At 50.5% G+C, this 11,697-nt stretch overlaps 4 protein-coding genes across 4 annotated transcripts; 2 read left to right on the top strand and 2 right to left on the bottom strand.

The window, feature by feature from the left end:
* Positions 1–40: 40 nt before the first annotated feature.
* On the top strand, positions 41–782 carry M437DRAFT_76652 (uncharacterized protein; the record flags this gene model as incomplete). Its single annotated transcript, XM_041026660.1, has 2 exons — positions 41–616; positions 681–782. 2 exons carry the CDS (start codon positions 41–43, stop codon positions 780–782), a joined length of 678 nt encoding a protein of 225 aa, XP_040878098.1.
* Positions 783–1,628: 846 nt separating this feature from the next.
* Positions 1,629–2,602, bottom strand: M437DRAFT_52441 (peptidase C15, pyroglutamyl peptidase I-like protein; the record flags this gene model as incomplete). Its single annotated transcript, XM_041022355.1, has 2 exons — positions 1,629–2,339; positions 2,555–2,602. 2 exons carry the CDS (start codon positions 2,600–2,602, stop codon positions 1,629–1,631), a joined length of 759 nt encoding a protein of 252 aa, XP_040878097.1.
* Positions 2,603–3,653: 1,051 nt separating this feature from the next.
* Positions 3,654–5,012, bottom strand: M437DRAFT_52393 (translation factor; the record flags this gene model as incomplete). Its single annotated transcript, XM_041022345.1, has 2 exons — positions 3,654–3,860; positions 4,023–5,012. 2 exons carry the CDS (start codon positions 5,010–5,012, stop codon positions 3,654–3,656), a joined length of 1,197 nt encoding a protein of 398 aa, XP_040878096.1.
* A 3,548-nt stretch (positions 5,013–8,560) lies between these two features.
* On the top strand, positions 8,561–9,182 carry M437DRAFT_76649 (uncharacterized protein; the record flags this gene model as incomplete). Its single annotated transcript, XM_041026659.1, has 2 exons — positions 8,561–8,581; positions 8,637–9,182. The coding sequence occupies 2 exons, from the start codon at positions 8,561–8,563 to the stop codon at positions 9,180–9,182; spliced, it is 567 nt and encodes a 188-aa protein (XP_040878095.1).
* Positions 9,183–11,697: the final 2,515 nt, after the last annotated feature.

The following is an 11,697-nucleotide window of genomic DNA, read 5'->3' as shown; positions in this document are numbered from 1 at the left end:
ATTTGTACTTCACACGCAAAACCACACATCACTTGCGAGAATGGCGTTCGAGATCACACGCATGAAAGACGACGAGATTGATGTCTGGAACAAAGTGTCGTGGGATGCTTTTGCTGCAGCAGAGGATAATCTGGCAACACTACTCTACCCCGGAGGACTAACAGAGCGCACACAAGAATACATGCGCGAGAGCACTCGTAAGAGCTTGTCCGACTCTTCCTACTCTTACATGTTTGTACGCGACAGCAGCAGCAAACAAGTCTTGGCGGTGGCCTGTTGGTACTTCCAGACCAAAGACTTGAGCATGCAACAAGTGGTGGACAAGGAAGACAAGGCGAGGAGGGAACGAGCGGAGCAGGAGCCCATCCCCGGCATCAACTTTCCAGCAATCAGCTCGTTTCGTGAGGCGCAGGCAAGGAGCAAGCAAGAGATCTTGTCCGGCAAGGCGCATGCACTATTGAAGGTGCTTGCGACACTACCGGAAGCTCAGCGAAAGGGAGCGGGCGCTGCTGGGCTGATCTGGGGCTTGCAGCAGGCAGATGAGTTGGGGTTGCCGGCCTATCTCGAGGCCTCGAGCATGGGCAGGCCGCTCTATGCTAAGCATGGATTCATCGAGGTGAGTGCAATCGATCGAGTATGGAGTCGAAGCGGGTGGCGAGAGCTGACGCCGGGATCATCAGGTGTGTGAGCTGCCACTGGATACCAGCAAGCATGGCCATCCTCACGAGTGCACGCATTGGTGCATGCTCAGGGCTGCAAGGCGTCTAGAGTCAGATCAGTAGTGAGCAGGGAATTCGGAGGGACTCCGACGGTGCGATGACGAGAGAAACATGCGAACATGTTCATGCAGGGCCCTGTGTCATGTCGGGCAATAGTGCCAAAGGACCTCGATACTTCTTGGCTTGTCGGGCGCATGCCCGCCTCCGCGTCTGGTCAACCCTTTTTTGTACTACACGTCGACTTTAGATCGTCCATTCATTCTTGCCGCTGACCTATCTTTTGCCAACCGTGTTGATCTTCCGCTGTTAGCGCTGCTGATTATGCTTGTCCATAACTTCGCGTGCAATATTCCGAGCGCAGAGTAACAGCCATCTGACGAGAGACAACTCACAGCACGGTGCATTGTCATCGTTTGCTGCCCATTTGCTTATCCATTGTCTAATAGGTCATCTATCATTAAACCCGATGAGCCTTGTACCAGATCCAAGGTTTGCGCTCCTTCAGAGCCCTATATTCAAGTGTGACGCTCGACCTTGTCGCCCCTTTGAGCAGGGAACATGTCCGGTCGCTCTTTCAACCTCTTCTCGGCATCATATCCGAGTATTTTACGACCATCTCGGCTTCTGTGTCGTTATGCGGTCACTGATATGTCTCCAAGACACTGATCATGGCACCAAACAATCACTGGAATAATGACATGTCCTGCAGTAACGAGAGATATCTTCGTTCAATTCGCCACCTCTTTTCTGGGACAGCTCCGAGCGCTATCTCAGATTGTCTTCTGCAGAAATCTCTGTACCTGCATGGGATGCTTGCGCGAACCTGCAAAATCGCGAGTGTCCTCTTGGTCACCTTCACTGCTCTCCAGCCCTTGGCAGATGGCAACATGCCGTCAAACCGTGGTGTTCTCATTGTGTCATTGTCACATTTTCCATCATTCCGTCTCTCTTATATGTCCAGCTCTCAGCTAGGGCTTGCATGAGGCAGATTGCGACATGTCTGGCTCTTCGCAATTGTTCAACGCTGTTCTCTGTCGGCACGTTCAAGAACATGACGGGCAATAAATTCGGTGGACGCGGACCACCAGCAACACCATTCTTTCTCCTCCAATGTTCGGCAAGAACGGAGTAGTATAGGAAGTCGCAAATGAAGTGACCCGCTTCGCGACTCTGGCGGATGCGCACGCTACCAAGTTCTGGCGAGATCTCCGGCGCATCAAGCAGCTTGGAGCGCCAACGAGTAAAGACGTCTTCCGTATCGAGCGTGGTGTCCAGAGACTCGGGGCAGCCCCGAAAGAAGGTGTCGGCCTCGCTTGCAGGGAGCTTGTGACCTGTGATGTCCTTGTCCAGGTGATAGCCATCGCGACGGCTAACTAGCTCCATTGAGTACGAGTTTTGCCCAGGGCGCATGCCAAAGTGCAGCCAGATATCGACATCGTGGCTGTAAGCATCGTAGAGGCGCGGTACAAGTGTTCGCACCTCGTTATATATGACGGGTATATCGTAGGGATGCACGACGACGCGCACGGGGACCGGGCTCGCAGAGGTCGCGGGTAGGAATTTGGGTAAAGTCGTCACGATCGAGTATGAGAGATTGCCGGTTCCAGCTTCATCGAACGGCTATGAGTGGGATCAATATCAGCGACGAACGATATAAGTACAGTTGACGAGTGCCGCCCAGGTTAACGCTTGACGCTTGAGCTTGACGCTGCTGTGCGGCTCGTCTGGAGAACTCGGCCATCCCAACCTCGCTGATCAGAAATGTCGGCAACGCCTCGTCGCCAACACGCTGTGAAGACGCAACGTATGCGTCTATACAGAGGAAATGCACTTACACCGAAGCCAGTGATAAGGATAGACACAGGTTTGACCTTTCTCGTCATTCTATATGTCGATGTCGAAGACTTGGATGTGAGGAACCGACACGGCTATGTGCAAGGCAGGCTGGGGAAGATTTCGTCAACAAGATCCAGGTCTTTGCAAGGGAAGGACAATGGCTACTTTATGAGGACGTCGGTGACGCTAGCCTTTGCCCATGTAACAACCACAGGCCCTGGAATGATCGTCCTTGTTGGAGGTCCTTCGCCGTGTTGCACACTCCTTGTAGAAAACAACTGGAGTATGCTCCGCGAGAATACCACCCGATATAACCGACTCTGGTAACCTGCTGCACTCGTTGCCTGTCTGTGAGAGGAAGCAGAATCGCACACAACAGTCGCCTGGGTCGAGGCTAGATAAACTCGGCAAGAACATGCAGAAGTACAGGATCGGTTCGATCTCCGTCTCACATTCTCTATTCTCAAGCTACTCGGCTGAGAAACCAGGAGCAGGGTTCATTGGTCCCCACGCAGAGATGTTTGTCGACGCCCAAGTGGTGGCGGACTTGGAACCGCCGCTCGAAAACGGAGCTCAACAGACATAGATTACCGAGACTGAGCGCACCGCAAGGCTAAGGTTTAGCTGGGGCTTGATTCATGGCATTTATCCTATCTGTCATGCAGAAACTGTTCAGATTTGTTTCTTGTCACAACTTCTACTAATGTATCGGGGAGACCGAGTGTTATGGTGTAACATTCGGACGCGCATGCCGAGTATAAGAAGCGGAAGTTTCTAGCTGTATTACCTACATGATAGCTACGGTCCTTGCGTTGGGCCGAATCACGATATGTCAAGTCACAACAAACCAGAGAACATCACTCTAGGGGCTGCAAATGCAACGTCACTAAGGAGATTGTTCTCGAGCCTCGAGCATCCTTTCAATGCGAGGAGATACATGGTGCAAGCATTTCCTTCCTTTATTGGACAAGCATTGACATTATGATAATCGGACGGACGTCGTGATCTGCTTTAGGTTCTCGATGCGGACCCGGCTCCGAAACATGCGAAATTTGCAAATTCGATACGCACCCAGCACCGCTTTCTACCTATTACGTCCTAAAGCTGCTCGAGCTTGACTTCAGCCGCCTTACGCAACCGGTTCATGACTGCCGCCGCAATATCGCCTTCTCCGTCATCAATTCCTTCCACAATGATTGCATCCACATCCTTGCGATCCAGCTCCCTTAACGCCGAGAACAAGCCCCGCGCTACATCAGCAGTATCTGGTCCTATGCACATGTCCCACACGGTAAAACGCTTATTCTCGTTTTGTAGAATGACCTCTCGTGCGTGAAGCTGTTGCTGGTGATAAGCGCTTTCCCGAAGCATGGCTTCCAAAGGTGAAGCGGAGTTCACAGCGCTTTTCGGAGCCGGGTCCAGGGAGACCGAGCCCATCTCCTTGGCACTTCCAGCTGCCTCATCAACCAACAGACTCTTCCAGGTTTTTGTCCTAACTAATCCTAGGCTGCCGCTTGAACCGAGCTGGCGTGACAGATCCGAAATGTGTGGTTGCTTGCCCCCTGTGGCTTCAACCAACATGACAGGTGCTTTTGGAGAGTAGTGTCGGTATTTCATGCCCGGAGCTCTAGGTGCGGCATCTCCTTTCAAAGAGACGTCATGGTAGCCTACCACCGTGTTCTCCCAGCCGGGCACCGTCTTGATCAAATCAATTCCTATACCACCTGGTCTGAGAACAGCAGGGGGCGAGCTAAGACCGTCAACCACTGTGCTCTCGACGCCAACATCGCATGGTCCGCCGTCCACGATCAGCTCGATACGACCGTCCAAATCATAGCGTACATGTTCGGCAGCTGTCGGAGATGGTTTCGTCGAAGCGTTTGCTGAAGGTGCTGCCACGGGGACGTCTGCGGTCTTGATCAAGGCCAGGGCAAGTAGGTTCCGTGGCATTCTTGCGCCAAATGTGCGCAAGCCAGCCGTGACTTCAGGTGCCAGTTTTGAGTCTTGTGGTACTGGTAGAATGATTGTGATTGGGCCAGGCCAGAAACGTTGGATTAGGGGATGGTAGATTTGGGGAATTGGGTCGACATTGGGCGATGAGTCAGATGTAGACAACAGCTTTCTCAACTGCTTCAGAGATGCTATGTGTACAATGAGAGGGTTGTCGGATGGTCTCTGTTTGGCTTGATAGATTCCCTTCACTGCTGCGCTGCGAGTTGCGTCCGCTCCAAGTCCATATACGGTCTCTGTCGGAAAAGCAACTGGAACGTCTGAGCTCTTGAGATTTGAAGCCGCTAATTCGAGATCTTTTCCATCTTGTGTAGTCGTGTCCAGTTCTAGATGCCAATCCTCCAGAGGCATTCCCGTGTCCGTAGATTTGTCAGAAAAGTGACCCAATTTAGTTGCTTCCATGGGCAAAATTCGCGTTTGATGGGTTCGGTCATTGTGTTCCGCCATCGTGACAGTGTGGCTTGAGGTCGCTATATTGCCTCTTTGTCTTGAAAATGTCGTGTGAGTACTTTGCGATGGTTGAAAAGTCCGATGGCAAGCTGTCGCCAATCCAGAAGTGAGTCTTGATGAACGCGCTACGGTAGTGAGCACAGATCCAGAAAATCGAGAGACTGTACAATTTCGTATCATGTAACTTCCAGTATGCGTATCAGATAGCACTATCTTCAATTTTTCTCTTCACCGATTATTTTTCTTCTGGATTGATGACTTCAACGCCGTCCAAAAAAGCTTGTCTCATGCTTACATAATCAATCACCTCCAACCTCACTTTCAAAATAACACATCGATAACTGGAATTATGGATACTGCACGATGGACAAGTTGATACCTTTGCTTACAGTACCTCCCCTTGGTCTGGCAGACCTGCATATCCCACGGCATGACAATTTGGAATCGCGTCCTGAAGGTCGCTTAATTGGTTAAATGTTATGTCATTGAAGCGAGAGTGAGTGTGCAACTCCGGTGAACAGGTTATCTACCGTAGGCGACGCCGCAGCTGTCAGAAATGCGTCAGGAACAGAGTTGTGCCACATTGCGGCTTCGAGTCACGCACCGCTCTATTACGATCCTTGATCGCGATTCACCAATCAATTTCTCAAGGCAAGGACAGGGTGGCATGCACATCAAATGGTCTTGGCATTGCCCATATCGTAAGTGTCTACTTTGGGACAATGCATTCAGGCCTCTGTAAAGACATCGCAAAGATGACCGGCCTCGTGCAACCAGATGATGTGCAGGTGACCACAGCAGTGCCGAAGGTGAAGGGCGAGCGCAGGAAGCCATGAAGCCAGCAGCGGCTCTCAGCTATCGCTCGTGCGACTACCCCGCGCCAGAGTGACCAACTGGCAGTCTTCGCGACAAAGCAATCATGATCCATCAAGGTGAGCATGGCGGGCTTCTCCTCGGCTTGCTTGGGTACATACATGAAACGGTTTTACGGTAGTCGTACATAGCATCCTGCTGACAGGTCATGTGCTCAAGTAGTTCTATAGCAAGAGTCAAACGCCTTTGAGCCAGGAGATGCTTCTTACAAAGTTAATCCATAGAGCATTTTTCAGCCCCTGATCGAGGCGTCTTGTGATTAGAGTAAAGTTTCAGAATGAGTTGAAGATACCCGCGAACTTTCATGATCGTGTGATTGAAATCGTTCTGATATGGAAGACAGTCTTGCGTTCTCGATCTGTATCAGAAGACGGCAGGATGGGCTGACTTCGGATTCTTCAGGCAGCTCACGAATGATTTCGTAGCCGACTCGCCTGATCCTCTCCTACGTACTGTGTCGAGCGCAGCTCATGACCGACCGATGTCAGTGGTCGAATCAAGCGCGCTGTCGCTGCGACTTGCCTGTCTGTCATTGAGTTTGGCTAGCAAGTGTGGGGGAAGCTGACATAATGTAGTTACACGCCATGTGCCATCTTCCTATCTTTTGCAAGACACCCATCAAGTGACTGACCGTTCGCCGACAATCCAAGACACGATATATGTCTCATACAGACTTACCCCTGAATGCTCTATCGATTGCTCTCCGTTGAACGCTCAAATCGTGGAGGTTAGTAAGAAGCCTCCACGATCTGATCCGGGACAACCGATAGAAGTGGAGAGAGCTGTTTGACAGTCAGTTGATAACACATGATCTGATACAACATCCTTCTACTCGAGTAGCCCTGATTAATCATAGTGGCATGATACTACGCGGGGTAAGGCCATGGCGCCGACGGCAGACTTCCTGCTCCAGCCTCCAGCCTTCCTTTGTGGTATGGAGTTTCTTGGCCGCATTTCCGTCCTTATAACCGTACTGAATCTAAAAGATCCATGATATCCGAAGAAAAAAAGTCGCATTGTTGTCACAGTATCTTCTGGCGTCATGTAAGACATCGGCAAACTAGGAGGAGAAGGCTTGATGTACCAACGTGACTATCAATCTGTCGTAGACTTTTGAATCTGGAGGCTGGACCTCAGTATGGCGGTACTGGAACAACGTGTATGGGGTGAGATGAGGTGAGTACATTCTACCAGTCGCCCAGGGATGCCTGTCGAGAAAATTTGAGTTGCAAGCTATGATAAGCTTGTCCATCGATATCTACGACAACACGAAACCCTAGATAGAAGAAAATAATTATCCTCGGGCATTACTCGCACGCGTTCTCTCGGTGATACAAGTTGGTGCGAAGAGACATGGACATGTCATTGCTCCGGATCTCTTGCAAGAAAGCCGAAGCAATCAAACTCTCCAAGTTCCAAAGCAGTTGTACTGGAGACAGATGTAAACGTTTATGCAGGAGGTAGATTGTGGCTGAAGCGGAGACGGGAGCCGGCAACACTTCGATGCTGGGACTGGAAGTTCTGCTGCGCTGAATCGACTGCAAGCGGATTGCAGCGGAGGCCTCTCCATCGCTCCACGGTGCTATCGGGTTTGTGTTCCGCGTAGACGCTTTGCTCCAACTATCACACGTAATTATTTGCTTAGAAGTCAGGGGAGTACAGTACAGTTGTGCTGCCGCGCGATATCGAGCCGCAACTTTTCGTCCAACGAAAATGTTCGTTAAAACGAGAACGAGAAAAACTGTCGACACACTGTGATGTCACTGACATCACGAATGTCACTGGAGCAGCATCAACTCAAGGACGCGAAAAACGACGAATGAAATGAAGGGCGAAACGAAGCGCGTGCGCAAGCCCTCGACAACATATGGTGAGTAAAGATAGACACGAAAATGCCACAAAGCAAACGTGGCAGCCAAGTTCTGCCAACAAAAGTGGCAGGTGTGGCTTACGAAGAGCGCCCCGCAAACCCAGACACCCAAAACATGGTTTCGCATTCATCGACCCTTGGCTGCCTTTTTAGAGCCTCACATCGAGCCACAGATCAGGAGGTTGTATGGATATCGCGCGATCGGGACAGCCCTCTCTCCGAAGGACTTTGTTCCTTCGGGTCGTCCCCTGAACGCCTATTGGACGTGCAGCTAATCGCGGCGATTTTTAACCTTCTTCGACTTCTTGGAGACCCACCTTTCGTCAGCGTTAACACAGAAAACAACTTTTGAGCTTGATATGGCGGTCGATCAGCAGGCACGTCACCTGCTTTCGTTTGCGCGTCCCTACGACTGAAACCCCTGCATTCCTCGATCCAGCGGCTTTTTGTGTGATCCTTGACATGCGTTTCCAGTCAAGAAGGTGTGGATACAGCTGCATGATAGCCAACGCTAATTTCCTTTGTAAACATTATGCAATAATAGCTTTGCTGGATACTGTACATATATCCACTGGTGTACCCTGACAGCCCTGTTCTTCCAACCTTTTCTCTATCACATATCGACTTCTTATCTCGGACGTTCCCACCGTCTGTCAACTCACAATCCTCGGTGCTCACTTGGACAACTTCATTCCTTTCATCACTCTATCAACCGCTGGCAAAGCCCTCTCATATATCAACTTGACTGGAGCCGGTCTTCTTCCATCCAGTAACTCACCGCCGATCAACAACTCTTATCAAAATGTCTTCAAGTCCAGAAAAGGTGTGTTGTAACTACTTCCACTGCAACTGGAGTCAATCAACTAACATATTCCTAGTCACAACTCATTCAAGCATACATGATTCTGCACTCTCAGCAGACCAACGTTCGTCGACGATTATCAGTCGACTCAAGCTCAAGCTCGGCGAGCAGTCCCAACTCGAGCACTTCATCTTCAGCAAGCGTCTCTCCCATGTCATCATTCTCCTCGCCCTCACCCGAGTTCTCGTTCTCATCGAGATCTCCTCCATCTTCTTCTGGCCTCAGAAGACACTCCCGATCAGCTTCTTTGAGTTCTCGTCGAGGCTCTCTCTCACCACCTACCTCGCCCCACCGAATGAGCATCACATCCATCCCGGAAGAACCTTCAGGACCACCACCGCTGAGCGTTGATGAAGCCAAGCTTGCCGACATTTCATCTCGAATCAAGACCACCCTTACCGACCTTTTGAACTGTGACGCTGTCAAGAATGACCCTAGAATGCGATCATGGGTTGCAACACGATTGATGGATGTCGAGCATGAGCTCAAAGAGCAAAAGAGACGACGACACAGCTCTCATGCCGAAGATGCAGAGGTGATTGCATCGCATCTTCGTGTGTAAGATGCCTCAAAATTATCCTTGGGACCTTTTCCTTTGTCTGTCAGACGTTTTGGTTATGCTTGAGCATATCACTCGAAACGATGAGATCACGAACATTCATGACGCATACGCATTTTGTTGTACAGCAGGCGTTTAAGGCCTTTGGTCTACGACAGTATATACCCAAACAGTTTGATTTCTTGTTGATGTATCAAAATTTTCTTTTATCACACCAAAAGCTTTTGTTTCAATGACTATGCGTGACCGTTTTGTACTCTCTGTACTTGTATGTCTTGATAGATTGATCGCATTGCGGATTTTCTTCGCCTGTATGCTACCCACTCACCTTATCGTCTTGTCAACTCGTCGCTGTTGACGGCACTTCCGGGATAGCCCTCACTGTGCCTTCTGTGCGTTCTGATTATCGCTTGTATTCAGTCATGTTCGCGTCATTGTTTACCGCTGCGGCTCTGCCCTGCTCGAATACCACTATATGCATGAACGAGCGCATATACTTGCATGCATGCCTCTAACCCGACAGAGCCGCAATCCAAAAAACTTGTCCCCATCGAGCGACCGAAAGTTGAGCATTTTTTCCCATGATCGCAAACTCTTACCGACATCGATCAACCTTAAGTTGTGGGAAATAATAGAGCATCGGGCTTCGCAATAGAAGGGTCATGCGAAAGTAGGCAGCAGATCTTCTTTCGATCTTGCCTCATGCGGGAATCGCAAGAGTGTGGCGGTGAAAGGCACTCAGATCGCGTCTTTTGCACCATCGCGCTGGCAGAGGGGTCTCCTTTTTCAGGTTTGATGGTGTCGCCGCATCGAAGTGATCGTGAAACACGGTTTGCGATCCCTTTAGAGCTCGATTGGTCTTTGGACGTTTTGTGATGGGCGGGTGACTCGACTCGAGTTGTGTTGAAAGATTTGATGATCGACATGTGTGCGTGTGGAGGATCGATCGGGTCGAGAGCATCGAGACGCTGCCAGAAGAAGGATATTCGACTCGTGACAATCTCTTGACAATCTAGATTAGTGCATCTGAAAATCAGAAAGAATTCCTTAACCAGACCGAAAGTCCTTAATGTCAGGCCATGCTCTCTGGTCATCAGACGCGATAGGTTTTGGACGGCCTAGCGATCACTTGCGAGTCGAAGCGGTGTCGACACAACAAACTACATCGGGATCGAGCTGATGTTATTCCCACGTCCGATGGTCGAAAGGTGGTTGTTAATGCCTTGAAGGAACGTGCTCGAATGACTTGTCGTGATCAAAGTCATCGGACCCCCTCCTTGCACGTTTCGCAACGTAAAGCAGTCAGGAGGGCAATTTGCCGCCGCGGGAAGAGGATATATGCTTAGGCATTATTGCCAGCGATAAATAGAGTGCAGTCGATTAAATGGTAATGAAATGAACTTGTCAGAGATTCACGAATAGGTGGGCTGAATCGCGACGACAGCACTTTGTACATCGCAGCCGAAATGAAGCATTGGCAAAGGAGCGGCTGAGAGTCGAATCATGAAATCCTACTTGCCTCGACGATTTGGTTCGACGACTGCTCCATCATAGAGCTATATCTGCTCTGATAAGGACATCTCAACATGGAGATAAGGGCAATCGACCAAGGTCTCGCTCTTCACTGGTCCGGAGTTTGACCACAGGCGCCTGTTCAACGACCATCTCAAACAATACTGCGAGCGCAATGTGCATAGACCACCGATAGAAAAGCCATCTACCAGAATCTAATGTCCCGGCTGTGGGGGATGTGCAGAGCTCGGCCCAAATAGCAGAACCCCAAAGGTTCGTCCCTTGCTCCTGTATCCTCCCGTGGACCTTGTGCGGTCTGTTCATGAGATGTTGATGAAGTTCGGCGATATCAAGACGAGATATGCTGCGAATAGCACGAGCCGACCTTTTCGCCAATCGTGAAAATCTTGACAGCCATCGGACATGCCGAGTCGTGGTTCAAAACGGTCCAATACAAGTTGCCTCAGGCCAAGAGGCCGCGACTGATACTGGGCGAGCGAAACGGGCAAGAAAACTTGGATAGGGCTTTAGTAGAGTCGCAGCCCTGGAGAGTCGTGGGGAAATCATTCGCTCTTTCGAACCGCACTGCGTCGCTGACGCCATCTGACTCTCATGGCTCGCACGATACAAACTTTTCAACCTTTCAGCCTGTTGGCATGCTTGGCTCTGCGCAGTCGTACATGTCTCAGGCAAACATCGCCACATGCTACCTTACCATCCCAGCAACTGCATACAGATTCGCGCATTGCTTCATTAGTTTGGTTGCAGTCATGAAGTGTGCTTGCAGCGCTTGAATAACGAGTCGAGGTGCCTGTCATTTCACCATACTCCAGGCTTATGCAGGAACCCATAGTGCCCTTGCAGCGTGCCCGAACTAAGACATTGAGAGCGCAGAAGGGTGGCGCCTAACGGCGAAGTCAAACCCACCAGAAGTGACCAAACCGATCCCAAAAGAGCAGAGTGTAAGCGGAGTTGTCAGCCAGGCAAGCTGGGCCTGGCGTCTGCA

The sequence above is a fragment of the Aureobasidium melanogenum genome (assembly GCF_000721775.1).
Source record: "Aureobasidium melanogenum CBS 110374 unplaced genomic scaffold scaffold_16, whole genome shotgun sequence".
Lineage (NCBI taxonomy): Eukaryota > Fungi > Ascomycota > Dothideomycetes > Dothideales > Saccotheciaceae > Aureobasidium > Aureobasidium melanogenum.
The sequence above is the reverse complement of the archived record's forward strand: the minus strand, read 5'-3'. Positions and strand labels throughout refer to the sequence as shown.